The sequence below is a fragment of the Mastacembelus armatus genome, chromosome 20 (genome assembly GCF_900324485.2).
Source record: "Mastacembelus armatus chromosome 20, fMasArm1.2, whole genome shotgun sequence".
NCBI classification, from domain to species: domain Eukaryota; kingdom Metazoa; phylum Chordata; class Actinopteri; order Synbranchiformes; family Mastacembelidae; genus Mastacembelus; species Mastacembelus armatus.
In genome coordinates this window covers 15,965,733-15,987,706 of record NC_046652.1, presented here as the reverse complement: position 1 = coordinate 15,987,706, position 21,974 = coordinate 15,965,733, and the positions used below count along the sequence as shown (strand labels likewise).

Below are 21,974 nucleotides of genomic sequence, written 5' to 3'. Positions count from 1 at the left end.
TTAACAGCACCCTCGGCATTCTGCCTGGATGCGCATGTGGGGACCATTTTCTTATAGAGTGCATGACATGAAAAGTGTTTATGCAACACTGAGAACATTGTCTGAGTGTCCCTCTGGCGGGCATCCGAACATGAATGCTGGCTCGTGGACTGCACTCTGTGTGGAACCAGTCCCGCCGAACTCGCTCTGGAACGGAGCCATCGGGCAGAGCGGCCGGCCGAGGGGAGGGGGGGGGGCTGACTGGGCTCGCTCGGTGGGGAAGCTGTCAGGCCTGCCGCTTCTTCTTCCTCACCGTCACAGTGGCGGGGAGAGGCGGTGGAGCGGTGTGAGGCCCGGCCTGTGGAGGCTGCTTCCTTGCCCACGGGTTAGCTGCATCTCTGGGGGCTTGTGGGGCTCCCTGTGTTTTGGACACTTTGGGGGTCCGGAAAGCAGGGGCTGGATGAGAGACTGTCTGCGCATATGACTGGCATGATGTGTGCCTGGAACGACGGGAGCCTTCCTCGGCAGACAAAGCTTCAACGCCTCGTCATCTCTCTTTTTCTCCTCACATCTCTTCTGCATGGAGGCGACAGCCGCCCCGAAGAGACCACTGGGAACGACCGGAGTGTCGAGGAGTTCCTCTTTCTCCTTGGTCGTGAGGTTGGTGAGCCCGAGCCAGCACGCCCTTTCCTGGAGAACGATGAGACCCATCGCTCTGCCAGTGGCTTGGATGGCCACCTTATGGAGGCGGAGGACATGGTCTGTCATGACGCAGATTTCCTCCCACAGGGCATTATCTGGCTTAGCCGTCATGTCTTCTTCTAACTCGGCTTGGTAAGCCATCAACATTGAAGAAGCATTTAGGGCTCTTGCTGATAGAGCCGCCGCCTTGTAGCACTTTTCAGTGAGGCTGGACTGAAAGCGGTCTGCCTTGTGAGGGAGAGATGGAGCCGAGGACGACAGAGACGTCTTCGGGTGGAGGTGGGTCGCTACCAGCGGCTCTATGGGCGGCATGTGGCGGAGCCTGTGTTTCTCCATTCCCTCGCAGTCCAACAGGGAGCCTCCCACGATGGGGTGCTTCTCGCTGTATGGTCTGTTTTTCCATGTTGCCGCTATCTCATCCAGCAGCTCTGGAAATATTGGCAACATCTGTTTACCCGTCTTCTTCGCTTTTGGCCGTTTCTTTCCATCAAAGCGACATTTCACTGCCTCAGCTTGAATTGCGGGCCACGGGATGTTGAGCATGGCAGCTGCACGTTTGCACATGTCCTGCATGTCAAGATCAAGAGGGGATGATGCCCGAGGGATGTCTCCCGTCATGGCGGCGGGCTTTGCAGCCTCACCCGTAACAGTGAAGAGTGTGGATTCCTGCTCATCATCACCGTCATCGGACTCTCCCTCCTCGTTGTCGCCTCCTCCCTCCAGCATGACGCTTCCTTCCGATGGGAAACAGGCGTCAGTGAACTCCGGGTCCGCGTCCGCCCAACTCGGTCCCGAGGCGTGCGCGGGGCCCTCCACCTTGGAGATGACCCACTCGCCTCGCGGCGGGGCTACCTCCGACAGCATAGGATCGGCGCCGCCCAGGCTAGCAGCTTGCGTGGGACGGCAGCGCAATGGATGCATCCGTCGGTGGAGGATAAAGCGGCCTGAGCGTGGGGTAAGCCCAGACACGGCGCACACACCGGGTGAGTGTCCCAGCTAGATATCTTATTGCCGCAGGGGCAGAGCTTCGGGCTTTTCCCGGTTTCACCGGGTTTGTTAGCCGTGGCCATGACTAGCAGAGGGGACGCTGGCAGCTCCGTGAGTTAGCCGAGCAGCTTGTGCAGCTGTCGGAGCCAGAGAAAATGCTTTTCTCTCGGCTAGCGTGGGGAAAGTAGAGCTACTTCCCCGAGGTATTGCTACCTTGTGTGGGGTGTTGTTAGCGTGTGGTTATTGCTACCAGCAGATACCGCTAACGCCACCGGTGGTGGTCGAAGTATTTCTACTTCGGCTATTCTTGAAGTATCGCTACTTCAAGTGGTGGAAGTATTGCTACTGTCACCGGTTAGCTGTCGAATAGTATCGCTACTGCTCGTCAGCTACAGAACAACCGTACTGTAGAGCACAAAGCGCCCGGTGACCGAGTTTTCACTCGAATCTGTGGACAGGTTAGCTTTAGCGCCGATAGCACAGTTGTCTGCAGGCTTCTGTGAGAAGCGAGAAGAGGTTTTTGAATGACGACTGACGCTATGTCAGCCTATTATATAGGGGGAGGGTCCCCGCCCCTCCTGACATAGTCATCACTAGTGCCAGCCCGCAGGCTGGCGTAGTGGTATTGAAGCTTCTGATGAGGTCACGCTGGAGGCGTTCCCATAGTGAGACACGAAACAAATGCTATGAAAGAGAACTGAGTCCCTTTGGAACTTCCACAACAGGCCTGTCCCTGTTTATTCCAATGTTGGACATTTGATCACATGTGGCAGAAAAACATCAGTGTGTGAAGTGAAACAGAAGAAAAATGTGTCCCATGGAAAAACCATTGGAAAGAAAAAGAAGAACTGTGTTCATTCACTGGACAGATAGAAAAAAACAACAGGAACATCTGCAGCTTTTGGACTGACACCATTTGGAACAGCTCAAGAACATCTGGGACAAAATCCAGCTGCTGTCATTCTCACAATAAACAAGAGGGACATTATGGTGATGATCACCCAAGTGAAAAATCAATCTATTGTTTCAGACTTCAATTCTACTTTTAGCAGATAAAGTGTGTTCACACATTTTACCAAGTGTATTTGTGCTTGTGTTGAAACGTAGTAAAAGTACATTTTTGGTGAGTCTCCAAAGTACAAGAGTAGTCAAAGAGTTACTGAGACAAAAAAAGCAGATTCAAAGTAAATGTTTGCAAAGTATATTGAAATGATCTCATTACTTCATTAGTCATTTAGCAGATTTCTTCAAAGTGCACTTTACTTTCAACAGATTTTGAAGTATATTTAGTGATATTTTCCAAAAGTCTGTTCATGGTTTGTGTTTTTACTTCAAATTGTGTCATTCTCTTCCAAATATAATACTATGTCTCCATTTAACTTGAGCTCTATTTCAGTAGACTTATTTAAAGTACACAATGTATGTGTTCCTGGCTGTGGTAAAGTGGACTCTTGGAAGTGGTCTAATTCCTGTGGACAAAGTTTCACTTCAAAATACTCTTTCATACTACATGTTCACTTCATGTATTTTGGATGTTTGGACAGAATTCTTCGGAGAACTATGCAGAATCCTGGAGATCACTAAAATCCATGTTAGTCCCATAGTGGTGCAGCCAAATAATACTTTGACCTCACTAATAGAAAACACAAACTGTTGTTCCTGTTTATTGTTATTGTTGTTACCTTGAATGACTTGTTTTGTTCCAAAGCCCTTAAATGGCTGGATTTAATAGTGTTAGAGTTCAAATCAATATTTGTTGGACTGACGTGTTTTGGACTTTGTGTAGGAGTTCAGATTATTTTCAATCCTTTTAGAACGTCTTCAAAGTGCACTGGGCTTTTCAAAGTAAGAGCATTGGAGAACATGCTAACAGGAAGTAGTGCTTTTAGTCCAACATCATTGGATTGGAATCTAAGTAAAGTATCTACATTTCAGACTCAGTGTTTGGAGAATCCATTCAGAGGGCATTGTTGGTGTATTTATTAAACACACAATGATGCTTATAGTGGACTTATATTTACTAGGAATATCAATCCAATATCATTGTGTCTTTTAATGCAATATGTTCAACTTGGTTGAAATTTAACACAAAGTCAGTGGCTCATTTTCACAACAAATACTCAAATACTTTGAAAAATATACTTTGCATACTTTTTTCACATTTCAAACCTCATTCTATTGCATTTCATACATAGTTCAAATGAGTTCAGAGTATATTTCAAGTACATTTACTTTGGCTCAAAGTCTATTAGTAATACACTGTCAGTTTAATGTCACTATAGATTTTTGACATTTGCAACAAGTCAACTTCAAATGTTTCATGTATATTTTAACAGTAGTGTAGTATTTTGGGCAGCAAAAGTACCCAATAATACGTGAAAAATATGTTTTTCATGTACTAAAGCAGATTTATAGTGCAGCTTCCAGAAACTTCACTGGTTTCATTTTAACACAACTTCAAGTATTTCAAAGTATTTCAAAAGTATACTCAATATACTTTTAGAAAATATACAAAAATTGATTTTTTCACTTGGGCACATCTGGACTTACTCAGCCTTTCTGTAGTTCCTCACAGCTGGAATCAATCTCTGTCGTCCCTGGTTTGTTGTATTATACTGGTTCAGGTCCAACTCATCCAGAACCTCCTCAGACATCTGCAGCATTTAGGCCAGAGCTGAGCACTGGATCTCAGAGAGACTCTTCCCTGATCTGTTCCCTGACTTCAGGAACTCTTGGATCTCCTGATGGACTGAGTGGTCGTTCAGCTCCATCAGACAGTGGAAGATGTTGATGCTTCTGTCAGGAGAGATATCAACTCTGTTCATCTCCTTCAGGTTGTTGATGGCTCTCTGGATGGTTTCTGGACTGGTCTTTGGCTGACCCAGCAGGCCTCCTAAGACTCTCTGGTTGGACTCCAGACAGAGGCCATGAAGGAAGCGGACAAACAGGTCCAGGTGGCCACTTTTACTTTGCAGGGATTTTTCCATGGCTCTCAACAGGAAGTCATCTAGGGTTAAATGAGCTTTGTTTTCCCTCATTAAATTGTACTTTCGCCCCAGGAACTCCTCCAGTACCTGTGTCTTCCTGTCGTTGTAACAGTAGACCATGTAGACTGCAGCCAGAAACTCCTGAACACTCAGATGAACAAAGCTGAACATCATGGCTTCATTCTTCCTGCCCCTCTCCTCTTTAAAGATCTCTGTGAACACTCCTGAGTGTGCTGAGGCTTGTCTTACATCAATGCCGCTCTCTTTTAAGTCTTTCTCATAAAAGACCAGGTTTCCTTCTTGCAGCTGCTGAAAACCCAGTTTTGCTAATGACTTAATGTCCTGAAAACACTTTTCTGAGCCTTCTGATCCATATTTCTCTTCTCTCTGTTTGATCTGGAACCACAGGAACTCTCTGTACACCTCAGTCAGGGTCTTGGGCAGCTCTTCCACCTCTCTGGTTTCCAACAGATCCTCCAGAACTGTAGCAGTGATCCAGCAGAAGACCGGGATGTGACACATGATGTGGAGGCTTCGTGAGCTCTTGATGTGGGAAATGACTTTATTGGACCGCTCCTCATCTGTGAACCTCTTCCTGAAGTACTCCTCCTTCTGTTGGTCTGTGAACCCTCTGACCTCTGTCACTATGTCCACAAAATCTGGGTGGACCTGATTGGCTGCTGCAGGTCTGGTGGTTATCCAGAGGCGAGCGGAGGGAAGCAGTTTCCCCCTGATGAGGTTTGTCAGCAGCTCGTCCACTGAGGTGGACTCTGTCACTTCAAATTTAAGTCTCTGAGTTTTATTGGTACTACAGTCCAGCTGGAGGCGACTCTCATCCAGTCCATCCAAAATAAACAGGAGCTTGAATTTACTCTTGTCATAGTTGGTGTTTCCTGATGACTGCAGCTTTTGAAAGATGAAATTCAGAGCCTCCTCCTTGATCCCAACAGTTTCCTTAATACATTCATGCAGGAGCTCTGCCAGACTGAACTGGTTTCCCTTCAGTGGATTCAGGTGACGTAGAGTGAGGGGGAAAAGCAGATGCACGTCCTGATTGGTTCGTCCTTCAGCCCAGTCCAACACAAACTTGTGCACAAGGAATGTTTTTCCAATTCCTGCGATCCCATTGGTCATCACTGTTTTTATGGGTCTGTATTGTTCAGGAGGATGTTTGAACATGTCACTGGGTTTCACTGGTTTCTCTGTATCGGTTTTCTTCCCTGCCATCTCAATCTGCCTGACCTCGTGCTGTTCGCTGATGTGTATGGAGGCTCCAGCTGTGATGTACAGTTCAGTGTAGATCTCATCCAGACGCTGCTTATCCTTATTCTCTGTCCATCCTTGTGTTGCACACATGAACCTGTCTTTGAGGTTTGACTGGAGCATCTCCTGATAGTATGTGATGGACTGTGGCTCTGGTACTGGAACCACCACAACTGAGCCAAACATAGATGGGGAAGAACATAAAAGCATTAGTGCACATGTCTACAGATGCAGCTTCTTTTTACTATGTGACTGTAATTACAGCCTTATCCTGTCTGATCCATCTGTCCAGGGATGTGATCTGTGTCTTCCACTGATTCAAAACAAGCAGATTTACCTTTAGTGTGAGGAGCTGCTGAAGGGTCCTGAGGAGGGTGAGCCTCAGACATCTTAGCAACATCATCAGCCTCATGTGTCCTGGCAGGAACCTGACCTGAAACAGGAACAGGAACATCTCTTGAGAAACTCAGACTGATTAATGCAATCACACAAATAAACAGAAGGAGCTTCATAAATTCAGGTCAATATTTACCAGGTGTGTTGCTTACATTCATGTTTACAGTGATGTTTACATCACCACTCACATGAGTACCAGTAAACTGAGGTGCCATGCTGACACTTCCATCCTGGGCAGTGACTGTGATGTTTGGTGCTTCCCTCTGAGCTGCAGCTGAAAAAAAATAAAGGTTGGTAAAATGTGATACAAGACATTGACAACCCAATTTTCTAAAACATTGGAAAAAGTCTTTATAAAACAGCTGGATGAGTTTATGGAAAATATAAATTACTATGTGAACAGCAGTATGGATTTAGAAGGAACAGAACAACTTAGATGGGGAAGAACATAAAAGCATTAGTGCACATGTCTCCAGATGCAGCTTCTTTTTACTATGTGACTGTAATTACAGCCTTATCATGTCTGATCCATCTGTCCAGGGATGTGATCTGTGTCTTCCACTGATTCAAAACAAGCAGATTTACCTTTAGTGTGAGGAGCTGCTGAAGGGTCCTGAGGAGGGTGAGCCTCAGACGTCTGAGACCAGAGGGGTCCTGCTGAGAGACAAAGGGGGGTGTCTGTTATTTTCATAGTTACGTTCATGTGGATTTGGTTTAGTGTCATTTTTAATGGCCACATGTTCAGACTCAGGTGGACAACACTGCATGTCTTCCTGCTCCAAATGAAACACCAGCCAAGACCAGGATTTTCTCGTAGAACAGCACCAGTGTAATGTTTTCATCACTAATGTGATATCATCTTAAATCAGAGCATGAACCTTCTGAACTTTCAAGCAAATTCCAATTCAGTGAATTTCAATAAGTCCACTGTCTGGTTGTTGGACAGGATTAAAGTCTAACTGGTAAAACCTGAATTCTGTTAAAAAAAACAGCACTGTCCTTTCCTCTTCCTGTTACTGACCTTCTGGTCCTGAGCTGATGTCTGACAGACTCTGCACCAGGTCCTTCCTGGGAATCTTCTCTAACACCTTCTTGGTCTCCTCCACAGCTCCATCAAGTCCATATCTCTGCACCATCAGACTCACAGTGTCAGGTCTTCTTGCAACCTCCAGTTGGCTCCTTCTGATGCCTTCCTGCTCCAGGAACCACTTGAACTTTTTAAATTCATCTTCTCCCAGATCCTCTAGAATATCTAATATGTCCTCTGGTCCCATTGTGAGTCCCTGGTGTGATCAGAGACCAGTGTCAACAGTTAGTTGTGTTATTGTTTCTACTTTTGTTGGAGTTTTCACCGGAGCCAGTTCTGACAATGATGAAATAACAAAAATCCAGATGAATTCCAGATGTTTCTGGAGACAAACTCCAGTTGCCCTGAGTCCAATTTAAACCGAGTGTGAACAGATGGAGTGAGACACTAAAATCAACACTGAGTTCACGAACAAAAAATGAATCAAAGATACGTAATTATTACAAATTTGAAAAAGGAAATGTTTGTAATAAGTTTGACTTCAAGTCAAAAACCATATTTTGCTTGTTAACATTTGACATCACACTTTATTTAGTGTATCCACAGGCTGGAGTGTGTGGGCAGGACTGCAGTGTCTGTTCCACTCACTGCTACTGCCCACCTGTTGGTTCTCTTTAGGGAAACTACACAGAACAGGTCCATGAGAAAAACACTGCTGTGTGTTTCTGGAACAGGTTTTCTTCACCTCACAGCTTAAGGTCATGATGTTTGATGTTAGATGAGCTTTGTCTTATTGTGAGAAACCAAACTAAAGACGTTCCAAACTGTGAAATATTTGAAGAAATATTTTCTTCCTGTGCTCGCTCAGTAAGGATCCACCAGGACTCCTACTTCTACTCATTCTCAACCCCAGTCCAACACGGACTCATCTTCAGCTCAGGTTACAGTAGGAACTGTCTCTTACTGTGGGTCTCAGGAACCAGGTTCAGGACTGAATATCATGGGATCAGGTCTGGACCAGTCCCTCTTCACACACAGACAGCTGGATCCTGGACACTCTGGTCTCTGTCTGTGGTACTGACCTCTGCAAACACAAACATGGTTTTATTGATTTCACATCAATCACTGATCAATTGACTGTTTATGGAGCCCTGAATCCACAAATGCTCACAGACAGGAAGTTTCAAAGTTTCATTCAACTGACACAGTAACAAATCAGAAAACAGGAAGTGCAGCCACACGGACATGAAGCCAGAGTCCAGTGGACTCAGAGCAGGCAACTGTCTTTAAAGCTGGGCCTCTGTTCTGGGCTCAGCTGCAGCTTTCATGTGGATTCTTCAGCGGATCAGGACTTTGTGTCCACAGGAAGTCACGGCCTGTTGTTTCCTCCTTTAGTTTCAGCAGCTTTGTGTGGACCCAGGTTCTTCCCTCCACAGTCCACAGAGAGAAAAGTGAGTGTGAGCCTCCAACAGTCAAATCATAATAATGTTGATTAACACTCACCTGCCTCAGCTTCACTTTTCCTCCTCCGGCTGTCTGCTCTCAACATGGAGTCTGAGCTCACCACCTGGACACATTCTGCTGCACCACAGGAAGTCACATGACCCTGTGGTTACAGCAGTACCACTATACACACATGAGTACACTACCCGCTCTGATCTGGGTTTAATGTTGTACTGCAGCTTTACTGGGTACTGAACCTACAGGTACTACTTATATACTTCCAGCCTGCTTTTTAGTGTATTTGCAGTACACTTTGAAGTACACAGCAAATAAACTGTGATATATACTGTTAGTTAGTACTCACATTACACTCCAATCCTTTTAGTGTATTTGCAGAAAGACCAGTCCAACCAGGACCCCAAGCCCACTACACAACAAAGTCCAGGACAAGGTCCCAGCAGCTGGTACTCTGAGGGTCCAGGTACCAACAAGTGGACAACATGAATTAAATCCAACACACACAATGTGACTATTTACTCTAAAGTACTCCACCTAATACTACAAGACAAATACCTAAATGTTGTGTATAAGTAGGGATGGGAATTGAGACCAGGACCAGTATTGATTCTGCCTATTGGTCCGATTCTTTATTGATTCGCTTATTGATTCAAGATCAGGTCAATATGAGCCAAGTTTCCGTCAGTCAAACTAAAGTCCAGGCTGGATGTACTTTTTGTTTCTGACGCACTTTTCCCAGAAAGGTCCCAGAGCTGTCGTCTCCAGAAACTCACAGGAAACAGGACGACAGCTCTTCAAAACTACTTGGACTTTCACCTTTCACAGAAACTACTGAGCAAAAATCCTCAATATATAAAAACTGCTGCCCCTCAGACCACGGACCAGACCAGCGCATAGTCCAGCTCCCACAGTCCACCTGGACCCTGAACTGGAGCCTCGGACAGTGAAACCATAAAGAAAATAAGAGGCGAACTTACCCTGCCTCACAAACTATTAGTTTGAAAACCAACGCTGCCCCCGCTACTCCACCACACTTCCTGTCCAGCTCATTCACTATAAAAGCCTCGCCTCGCCTCTATACGTCTAAAAATACTTCGGTGGGGGCAGAGGGGGACCGGAAATAAATAAACAAGATATCGCAGTCAGAGACAATGCACCGCGGTGCATTCTGGGCATTTTTGATGCCATTCTTTATTTTAAAGACTTTTAAAAATAGAGGCGATCTTTATTTTGAAGGGGTGAGGTCAGACTGCTTCGTCCCACGTGATTTAGTGGAAAACCTCCTGTTTCCACCAAAGCGTCACGATAAGAGGGGGGAAGCCTGTTACTGCCCAAAGTCCCTGTGGACCCCGAGTATTTCCTATGAAAATGGGGGTTTAAAAGCCACAGATTTTGAATCTTGTATTGCAGCTCTTAGAGCCAAATGGCTTAAAGGTTGTATTTCCCAGCCTCAGTCAATATGGTACCACATTCCCAGTAGTTTGTTTAATAAGGTTGGAGGGATTGATTTTCTGCTTAAATGTGATTTTGAGATCCCAAAAATTCCTGTCAAATTATCTAATTTCCAAAAACAAGCCCTTAATTTTGGCAAAGTGTTATTGTCCCACAGTTTTTCACCCCATAATGCACTGCTGTGGAATAATAGGGCTATTACTATGAAGAGGAAGTCAGTTTTTAAATCTGATACCATCTGGTACAATAACGACATTAAATTTGTTACTGATATCTTAAATTCCAACGGCCAACTACTTTCCTTAGAAGAATTTTAAATTAGATTTAATCTTGTAGTTTCCAAGAAAGATTATGACATATTATGCAAAGCTCTTCCAATGGCCTTACTCCAGTTGATTCAGGGCTCCTTACAATACTCCTTGGTAACTCCTGCCTTGTCTGCCCTAAAAGTGGGTGTCATTAATTTGTTGGATAAGAAATGTAATAAAGTTTTTAATTCGGTTTTCAAACAAAAAACTTTTGGAGACTTTAATTCATGTTATTCAAGGGACTGTTTAGATATTTCTTTGTGTAAAAAATCCTTTTCCTTCTATCTCTCCTTTCCTATTGCTCCTAAAGTTAAAGAAACACATTTTAAATTATTCACAGCAATTTACCCTGTGAATAATTTTTTACAGAAGTGAAGTTAATCCATGGACCTTCTGCTCTAAAGAGCCTGAAACTTGAGGCTTCTATTTCTAAGTCTCTCTTATTTTAATATTTTAAGTGCTGCTCTCTCTTTTTTTTTTTTTGCCATTTGTCTATTGTAATGCTAAATTATCTTTGCCTCCATATATGCTTTGTGTGTGTTCTGTGTGTTGTTTCCTTTGTTTGTTTAATGGAAATAAAGTTTGGAGGAAAAAAAAAACGAAAAAGAAGAAAGAAAAAAACAGGAAATGAATCCACATCCTGTGTTGAAACCTGCTCCTGTGCTGTTGTCAGGCCCTGACACAGGCCCAAGGGCCCCTGAGCTCTGGGCCCCTGGTTAATCCACCTATGACCTTTAGACAGTTCTAGCATCACCCTTATGGGTCGTCTCCTGCACAAATAAACCAGGGAATTGAATGAATACACAATATAGATGAAATGAACAAAGGCAGTGCTACCTGCTCACCTTAGCATGGCTTCCACTGTCACTTCCTGTTGGCTTCAAAAGATGCAAGACAACAAGAAATAAATGAAAAGGAGCCAAAAACACACAAACTAAGGCCAGTGAGAAGAAAGTGACATCAAATGACAATGTTGTGTCTCCATCTAGTGGCTGAAACAAACAACTACACTTGGTTATTTGGTTTCTCCCATTCACTGCTACTTTCTACAGAACTACATTACAGAGACAAAGCTTGGACTTTGGACTGCACAGCATTTCTCTATATATGAGATTTCTTCTGTAGTTCATTTAGAAGTAATAATTAGTCATTATAGTTTGTTGTTTGGAAATAAATTGAATTCAAATGTCCATCCTGCCAAAATATTCATTGGATCTTTGAAACTGAGTTTGTTTTTAGTTTGATGTCATTATGTATTTTTCATTCATTGTTTCACTAAGAAGAACTAGAAGAACTCAAAGCTCAAAGTGTGACAAGGACTTTAATCTCACACTTTAGAGGAGGAGGAAGTAGCTTCTATGATTTCCTTGTTGTCATCAGTCTCTTCAGCTTCTGTCCATAACAAAGATCTTTATTGTTAAGACTCTATATTGTCCAGTAACAACAACAATAAAGACGTGGCAGGCTGCTCTTTTCTAAACTCACAGTGAACAGTGAGGACAAGGTGCTGTTCCTTGGGCTTTGAAAAACACCTTCTGGTCCACCTTCGTGACTCCGTGACTCCAGCTGGACCTCAGCGCCGATCGACGACCCTTTGGACTAACACGTCTGTGACGGCAGCCTGGTCTGAGGGACACGAGCGTAAACGCCCGAAGCTTCCCACAGGAAATAATCACAGATCACAGCTGTATTTGATATTGTTTTATGCTTCACCTGACACACAACAGACACATGTAGGCCTGAGACAGGCAGGTCTGATCCACTGATATTACATAGACATCACATGTTTTGAATCCAGCTGCAGTGGGGCAGCAATCAAACAGAAAATCCCATTTTGTCCCACTTTCACACACACAACCTCAGCCTCACTCCCAGTTTGAGTCCACGTGCAGGGAGACGAGACAGAATCACACAGTGGATCAGAAAAGACCAAGAGGAGGGAGGTGATTTAGCAAAGTTCACTCTCAGAGAACTAAATGGCATTTTGTCCTCAACAGATTCCTACGGTAAATACATTCTGTAGATTAAGACGCATAAAGACATATTCAGATTACAGGATATTCAGAAGTCAATGCATTCACATTCTACACTAATACAAACTCATATTGGATATAGTGCACAGCCAAATGGACGTTTTACTTTGAAAGGACACAGAGAGAGAAAGAAGTGGTGTATTACCTTTGGTTCCTTATCACATGATGTGGTTCCTACTCTCCTGTTTTTATTTCTGTTTTTTTCTCCCCCTCAGTCAGTCGACAATTTGCATTGGCTGGAAAAGCAAAGACAAACAACTGATCCACCTGTTGGGACCAACAGCTGGTTCCTCCTCAGCAGCCTATTCCAGTCCTGTAGCTCAGTGTTAACACAACATCAGTTTGTTGTCTGAACATCAGCTGGGACATGTCAACAACTTCTCAATAGGCAGAAAAACACCTGGAGAAGGATTTAGCCCAGAAAAGAAAAGCTCTCAGATATTTCACAGAAAACATGTCGTGCTGCTGATGCTTCAAATGCAGAGACCACTGTGCATTAAACAGCAGTGAAGGATGATCGTTGGATTCAAAGGCTCATGTAGAAATCCTTTTTTCTTTCTCTCAGCGTCAGCATCATAATGAGACCAAAGACATGTTTGCATGTGTCTGTTTTCATGGAGGACCATGAGTTTGTGTGGACATGGATAAACCTCCAGGCAGCACCGATTCAATCTGGTTTCTGGACTTTAAAGGATTCAGGAGATCTGATTACACTAATGTTAGGACTTCCTGTGGGGCCTTAAACACCATCTCACCGTTAAGACGCTGAATCAAATCAATGTCAGTTTGTGTCCCCAGCTGACTGACACACAATATGTTTCTTATGGATGGATATTCACAGCCAGATGCCAAAACCTGTGCAGCTCTGAGTTCTACCAAGATTTTAACTCTACTGGTCTAAAAACAGGTGATGAAAGGGGGCAGGTCAATGTGCACCTCAGGTCATGAAGCTAACAGAGATCTTTGACTGAAGGTCAACCACTAATTCCCACTGGAAAAGTAGATGAGACCATCAATGACATGTTTCTGCAGCATTTTCCACAGAGTTTCTGTGAAGTGAGATTAAAGCTGCAGCATCACTTCCTGTAGCTAACAGCTAATAATAATGGAGAGACAAAGTCCAAACCTCAGCACTGTCTGAAACATGTTCCAGTTCCTGAGCTTTGGACAAATCAAACACATATTGCATTGGTTTATTTCTGCTTCATACAAACACATTGTTTTATAAGATTCTCTAGATCCATTTTCAGTAGTTGGCACATAGACAGTATTTCAGCACAGCTTGAAGAACTTGACTCCACACATCACAGATGCCAAAACAAGAAAGAACTTATCAATCCTTTTGGCTCATAGGCCACTGTTGTTTTCTTCTTCACCTGTATAACAAACATTATTGGCTCATCTGTTTGATGGTCTGTTTCCTGTTTCAGCTGAACAACACATAAATGACTTCACTTCATTCTCATCATGACAAGACAAATGTCTATATTCCTCAATACTGACTGCACACGTGATACGTAAAGCAGGAGCTGTACTCATGCTCCATGCAGAGGACCAAGAGAAATACAGTGGGTACGGAAATTATTCAGACCACATTCACATGGTCATAAGTATTCAGACCCTTTGCAGTGACACTCATATTTAACTCACATGCTGTCCATTTCTTCTGATCCTCCTTGAGATGGTTCTGCTCCTTCATTGGAGTCCAGCTGTGTTTAATTAAACTGATTGGACTTGATTAGGAAAGGCACACACCTGTCTGTATAAGACCTTACAGCTCACAGTGCATGTCAGAGCAAATGAGAATCATGAGGTCGAAGGAACTGCCCAAGGAGCTCAGAGACAGAATTGTGGCAAGGCACAGAGGTTACAAAAGAATGTCTGCAGCACTCAAGGTTCCTAAGAGCACAGTGGCCTCCATAATCCTCAAATGGAAAAAGTTTGGGACGACCAGAACTCTTCCTACACCTGGCCGTCCAGCCAAACTGAGCAATCATGGGAGAAGAGCCTTGGTGAGAGAGGTAAAGAAGAACCCAAAGATCACTGTGGCTGAGCTCCAGAGATGCAGTAGGGAGATGGGAGAAAGTTCCACAAAGTCAACTATCACTGCAGCCCTCCACCAGTCGGGGCTTTATGGCAGAGTGGCCCGATGGAAGCCTCTCCACAGTGCAAGACACATGAAAGCCCGCATAGAGTTTGCCAAAAAACACATGAAGGACTCCTAGACTATGAGAAATAAGATTCTCTGGTCTGATGAGACCAAGATTGAACTTTTTGGCGTCAATTCTAAGCGGTATGTATGGAGAAAACCAGGCACTGCTCATCACCTGCCCAATACAATCCCTACAGTGAAACATGGTGGTGGGAGCATCATGTTGTGGGGGTGTTTTTCAGCTGCAGGGACAGGACGACTGGTTGCAATTGAAGGAAAGATGAATTCGGCCAAGTACAGATATATCCTGGAAGAAAACCTCTTCCAGAGTGCACAGGACCTCAGACTGGGCCGAAGGTTCACCTTTCAACAGGACAATGACCCTAAGCACACAGCTAAAATAACAAAGGAGTGGCTTCGGAACAACTCTGTGACCGTTCTTGACTGGCCCAGCCAGAACCCTGACCTAAATCCAATTGAGCATCTCTGGAGAGACCTGAAAATGGCTGTCCACCAACGTTCACCATCCAACCTGACGGAACTCAATTCAATTCAATTCAATTTTATTTGTATAGCGCCAAATCACAATACAAATCATCTCAAGGCACTTTACAAAAACTAAAACTAAGAACCCAACAATTCCCTTATGAGCAAGCACTTGGCGACAGTGGAGAGGAAAAAACTCCCTTTAACGGAAGAAAAAAAAAACCTCCAGCAGAACCGGGTTCAGTTTGGGCGGCCATCTGCCTCGACCGGTTGGGGTGAGTGGATAGAGCAGAGAGAAAAGAACAGCAACAATAAACAACAAATAGACACTGCAAGTTGGTGGGGCCAGTAACTGCACATCAGCGATAAACAGCTCCAGGACCAGGGACACCTGCAGAAGGTACAGAGAGAGAGAGAGAGAGAGGGAGGGAGAGAGCACAAACTAGGGGAGAGAGAGAGCACAAGGTTAGTAACATTCAATGGTGGAATATACATGAGGTGGGAGAGGGGGGGGGGGGGAGCTCAGTGCACCAATGGTCCTCGGGCAGTCTAGGCCTATAGCAGCATAACTAACTAAGGGATGGTTCAGGGTTGCCTGAAGCCAGCCCTAACTATATGCTTTGTCAAAGAGGAAGGTTTTAAGTCTAGCCTTAAAAGTACAGAGAGTGTCTGCCTCCTGAACCCAGGCTGAGAGCTGGTTCCACAGGAGAGGAGCTTGATAGCTAAAGGCTCTGCCTCCCATTCTGCTTTTGAGAACTCTGGGAACCACAAGTAGGCCTGCACTCTGAGAGCGAAGTGGTCTATTGGGATAATATGGTACTATGAGGTCTTTAAGGTATGAAGGAGCTTGATTATGAAGGGATTTGTATGTGAGAAGAAGGATTTTAAATTCTATTCTATATTTTACAGGGAGCCAATGAAGAGAAGCCAATATAGGAGAAATATGATCTCTCTTGCTAGTTCCTGTCAGGACTCTGGCTGTGGCATTCTGGATTAATTGGAGGCTTTTTATTAAGATATTAGGACATCCAGATAGTAATGAGTTACAGTAATCTAGCCTTGAGGAAACAAATGCACGGACTAGTTTTTCTGCATCATTTTGAGACCGGATGTTCCTAATTTTGGAAATGTTGCGCAGGTGAAAGAATGCAGTTCTAGAAATTTGTTTTATGTGTGAGTTAAAGGACATGTCCTGGTCAAAAATAACTCCAAGGTTTTTTACAGTAGTGCTGGAGGCCAGGGCTATGCCATCTAGAGTAGCTATAATTTTAGAAAAGTTATTTCTGAGATTTTTAGGCCCAAATATAATGACTTCTGTTTTCTCCGAGTTTAAAAGTAAAAAGTTACTGGTCATCCAGGCCTTTATGTCAGTTAGACAGGCTTGAAGTCTGGTTAACTGGTTTGTGTTAACAGGTTTAATAGATAGATATAACTGAGTGTCATCCGCATAGCAGTGGTAATTAATAGAGTGCTTCCTAATGATATATCCTAAAGGAAGCATGTACAGGGTGAACAGAATCGGTCCTAGCACAGAACCTTGTGGAACTCCATAACTAACTTTTGTTCGTGTGGAAGGTTCATCATGGACATGAACAAACTGGAATCTGTCCGATAAATAGGATTGGAACCACTTTAACGCTGTTCCTCTGATACCAATCACATGCTCCAGTCTCTGTAATAAGATGTTGTGGTCAATGGTGTCAAATGCTGCACTAAGGTCTAGGAGGACAAGTATCGAAACAAGTCCATTATCTGAGGCTAAGAGAAGATCGTTGGTAACTTTCAACAGTGCCGTTTCTGTACTATGATGTGCTCTAAATCCTGATTGGAAATCTTCAAATAGTTCATTCCTGTGTAAGTGGTCTGATAGCTGCTTAGCAACAGCTTTTTCTAGGATTTTAGAAATAAATGGCAGGTTGGATATTGGTCTATAATTAGCCAAGACTCCTGGATCAAGACTAGGCTTTTTGAGTAAAGGTTTGATTACTGCAGTCTTAAAGGCCTGTGGTACGTAGCCTGATACTAGAGATAAATTTACCAAGTCCAATAAAGATGAGTTCATTAATGGCAGGGTGTCTTTAAGCAGTCTAGTCGGGATGGGGTCCAAGAGACACGTTGATGATTTCGATGAAGCAACTACTGATGTAAATTCAGAGAGATCTATAGGAGAGAAGCAGTCTAAACATAACTGAGATCCTACAGATGTTTCAAGAGCTACTGTAGTAAAAGATTCATTTATTGCAGGTATAGGAAGCATCTGCTGAATTTTATCTCTAATAGTTGTGATTTTATTTGTAAAGAAACTCATAAATTCATCACTGCTGAGAGCTAAGGGAACACTGGGCTCAACGGAGCTGTGACTTTTTGTCAGCCTGGCTACAGTGCTGAAAAGAAACCTGGGATTGTTCTTATTTTCCTCTATTAGTGATGAATAGTATGCAGTTATGGCTTTACGGAGAGCTTTTTTATATGTTAGTAGACTGTTTTTCCAGGCTAGAAAAATTTCCTCTAAGTTTGTGGAACGCCACTTCCTTTCCAGCCTTCGTGATGCCTGCTTTAAGGTACGAACATGTAAATTATACCATGGGGCTAGTCTTCTCTGAATCACTAACTTCTTTTTCAGAGGGGCTACAGAATCAAGCGCTTCACGCAGTGAGGTTACAGCGCTATCAACAACATGATCAATTTGGTAGGGAGTAGGATTAAGGCAGCTGCCCTTCACTATGTTTATACTTGGCATAGATGCAAATAAAGATGGAATCATTTTCTTAAATTTATTAACAGCGTTGTCAGATAAACATCTGCTGTAGTGGAATTTTCTTCCAGACGCTGTATGATCCATCATTTTAAATTCAAAAGTTATTAAAGAATGATCTGACAAAACAGGATTTGGGGGAAAAATTATTAGATGTTCAATTTCGATGCCATAGGTCAGAACAAGATCAAGGGTGTGATTGAAACAGTGGGTGGGTTTATTAACGTTTTGAATGAAACCAATTGAATCTAATATAGAATTAAATGCAATGCTGAGGCTGTTATTTTCAACATCTACATGAATGTTAAAATCTCCCACTATAATGACTTTATCTGATCTAAGCACTAAATCAGACAGGAAGTCAGGGAATTCAGTTAAAAACTCTGAGTAAGGAACAGGTGGACGGTACAAAATGACAAGTAGAACTGGTTTTTGTGTTTTCCAGTTTGTATGTGAGAGACTAAGAGTGAGGCTCTCAAATGAGTTATAACTGTTCTGAGGATGAAAGTTTAATAATAAGTTTGACTGGAAGATTGCAGCTACTCCTCCACCTCGACCTGTGCTTCGAGGAACATGATAATTTTTATGACTGAGGGGGGTTGATTCATTCAGACTGACATATTCATCCTGCTGTAACCAGGTTTCAGTAAGATAAAGTAGGTCAATTTGGTGATCAGTTATCAAATCATTTACTAACAGAGATTTAGAAGAAAGGGACCTAATATTTAATAATCCACATTTGACAGTTCTGATTTTCTGTTCAATAAGAGGAGTGGTCTTAATTTTTATTAAGTTTTATGAATAACTCCTCTTCTGTTAACCTCTGATTTATTTGATTTATATGTTCGAGGGGCAGACACAGTCTCTATGTGGTTTGAGGGGGGCGGCGGCTCTAAGGAAACTGCAGAGAAGCGTTTTAGACTGAGTCTCTGCATCCCGGTCCCCACCCTGGATTGTCAGGCTTTAGGTCGGCTAAGAAACTCGGCCAAATTCCTAGAGATGAGAGCTGCACCATTCAAAGTGGGATGGATGCCATCTCTCGCTATCAGACCGGGTTTTCCCCAGAAAGTGGCCCAATTGTCTATGAAGCCCACATCGTTTGCTGGACACCACCTAGACAGCCAGCGACGGAACGACGACATGCGGCTAAACATGTCATCGCTGGTCAGATTGGGGAGGGGTCCAGAGAAAACTACGGAGTCCGACATTAATTTAGCAAAGTTACACACCGACTCAACATTAATTTTAGTGACCTCCGATTGGCGTAATCGGGTGTCATTGCTGCCGACGTGAATAACAATTTTCCCATATTTACGATTAGCCTTAGCCAGCAGCTTCAGATTTGACTCTGTCGCCCGCTCTGGCCCCAGGAAACATTTGACTATGGTCGCTGGTGTCTCTAGCTTCACGTTCCTGACTATGGAATCGCCAATTATCAGAGTCGGTTTCTCAGCGGGTGTGTCGCTGAGCGGGGAAAATCTATTAGAAACATGAACAGGCAGGTGATGAGCCGTGGGCTTCTGCTTAGGAGTATGTTTCCTTCGGACCGTCACCCAGGCTAATTCTCCGGGCTGCTCCGGAGCTGCCCTTGGACCGCTAACAGACCCTGAGCTCGGTGGCTCCACACCAGCTAACGGGGCCTGGCTAGCTGGCTTTTGTTCGAAGGTGCGGAGCCGCGATTCCAAATCAGTGATCCTCGCCTCCAAGGCTAACAGAACCTTACACTTAATACAGGTATCATTATCGCTAAAGGAGGCAGAGGAATAACTAAACATGTGGCACACCGAGCAAGAGAGAGAGGGAGAGGCCATGTTAGCTAAGCTAACTAGCTAGCTAAGCTAACCGGTAGGCCAACGAGCGCTAAGTCAGGAAATAGCAACAAACACCGGTCAAAACAGAAAGGTACCCGACCAGCACCGGAATGCAGCAGCCAGTGAACCGTTCAAAGTCTAGCCGGTTCCCAGGTGTGCCAAACCACAGCTAGTCTGCCGCCAGTCTGCAGACGAACCACACAACACACACAACACGACACGCCTGCAAGACAAAGGTGATTCGCTTACCCGGATGTTCAGCTCAACAGCTCAGGAAGAACACAAGGGAATAAGGTCGGAGGAATCTGGGTCACACACACTTGGGGAGACGCACCAGATCACACAAACACTTGGACATGAGAGACGGGGAGTCAAGGCCAACATATGTTGGCATACTGGAGAGGATCTGCAAGGAAGAATGGCAGAGGATCCCCAAATCCAGGTGTGAAACACTTGTTGCATCATTCCCAAGAAGACTCATGGCTGTACTAGCTCAAAAGGGTGCTTCTACTCAATACTGAGCACAGGGTCTGAATACTTATGACCATGTGATATTTCAGTTTTTCTTTTTTAATAAATTTGCAAAAATTTCTACATTTCTGTTTTTTTCTGTCAAGATGGGGTGCTGAGTGTACATTGAGAAATAAAATTAACTTTTTTGATTTTGGCAAATGGCTGCAATGACACAAAGAGTGAAAAATTTAAAGGGGTCTGAATACTTTCCGTACCCACTGTATATATATATAAACCCAAAGCCAACTGATTATCGGCACCATCCACAGACCTTTCATTCACATTCTTATTCATCCTGCACCGTGGTGTTTCCTTTGTTCTTATGTTCTCCTACAGGTTAGTGGCCTCCTATAGGTTAGAGGTTCTTTAGAACACAGGTTAGGACCCTTTCACCTGTCTCCAGTCCTCAGCAACATGCAGATTCAAATGGCTCTGCTTACCTTTTGTTTGGTGATCATCGGTCGCTGTGAGCAGCAGGCAGTCCAGATCCCGAGGTCCCGTCAGCCCGTCCTGTTGGTGACGCCAATAATGTGGTGGAAAGTTCTCCGGCCAGGGTGAAGCCGTCGAAGCCCCACAGACACTGTTCTTCTCTTTTCTTCTCTGCCAATGTGTGAAACCAAAGTCTCCAGTCGACAAAGTCTGAACCACATGTTTATTATAGCAACAGAGTCCTAATAATAAAAATAGAAATATAGGCTATGTACATAATGAATATAAAAGACTGATCATATAAGATCCAATGAATGCTTATGGAATGGATATGGTTACATATTGGATCATGTCCCACAGTTTCCAGGACTGAGCAGGGCTGGTCTCTGTTTTGTTTCAGGCCTGGGGCTGCAACACATGCCAGTTTTCCTGGTTCAGCAGTGGGACAAGGAGAATGGACAGCACATCCAAACAGATTCAGTAGAAATGAGGTGAGCAGACTCAGACTGGACCAATGAGCAGGAGCCGTGGCTTCCCAACACCTTTCTGAACAAAACAAACCATAACCAGGGCTGGAACTAGAAAAACTGGTTTCCCAAAAAGTGGCAGCAAGCGACCACTGCACCGTCACTGCAAAGAGTGAGGCCACTGCCACATCTGGATGTGGACACTCAAATGTAAGGAAACAAAAAGTGGTTTAAAAAGGCAAAAAGACAAAATCAAGACATTTCCATATCTGGATCAACAGCACCTTGATAAGAGTTTGAGGTGAATTCATATAAACTGTCTCCATTCAGGACCCCAGATCCCATCATGATATTACAGTCAGACATTTCACTGAGCCACATCTCTACTTCACATCAGGTCCAAGGTTCTGGAAAACGTGTGGGTCCAATTGACAGAGACTATCAATCAGGACTGAACTGGCTTCTGTTCCTTTTCTTCTCACCGTGTCGATCACAGCTCGAGCCCTGTCAGCTCTGGTCTCTGCTCTGGCGGACTCCATTTCTTCCTGATTTATTACACCCTGCTGCAAAAGACTGTCCAGCAGCTGGTTCAGAACTTGTTCTGACACATCTTGAACAAACTGGGCCCAAGCTGATGATAACAAGATCTCTGCTGACACTGAAGCCTCTGTAGATTTTCATTTCTTGGAGCAGCATCTGAGGAACAATCAGGATAAGGACTTTTATCAACTTATGTCTCACTGACACATTTCTACCAGGCTACACT

At 44.0% G+C, this 21,974-nt stretch overlaps 1 protein-coding gene and 1 pseudogene across 1 annotated transcript in view; both read right to left on the bottom strand.

Moving 5' to 3' along the window:
• Window positions 1-2,261: 2,261 nt before the first annotated feature.
• LOC113121981 (protein NLRC3-like) lies at window positions 2,262-8,534 on the bottom strand (annotated as a pseudogene).
• Window positions 8,535-20,766: 12,232 nt separating this feature from the next.
• The window catches only part of LOC113121980 (NACHT, LRR and PYD domains-containing protein 12-like), a 52,889-nt gene continuing 51,681 nt past the window's right edge, over window positions 20,767-21,974 (bottom strand). The window contains exon 11 of the mRNA XM_026292870.1: window positions 20,767-20,935. Within this exon, the coding sequence (XP_026148655.1) occupies window positions 20,767-20,935 (169 nt within the window). The remainder of the gene's footprint in view (window positions 20,936-21,974) is intronic.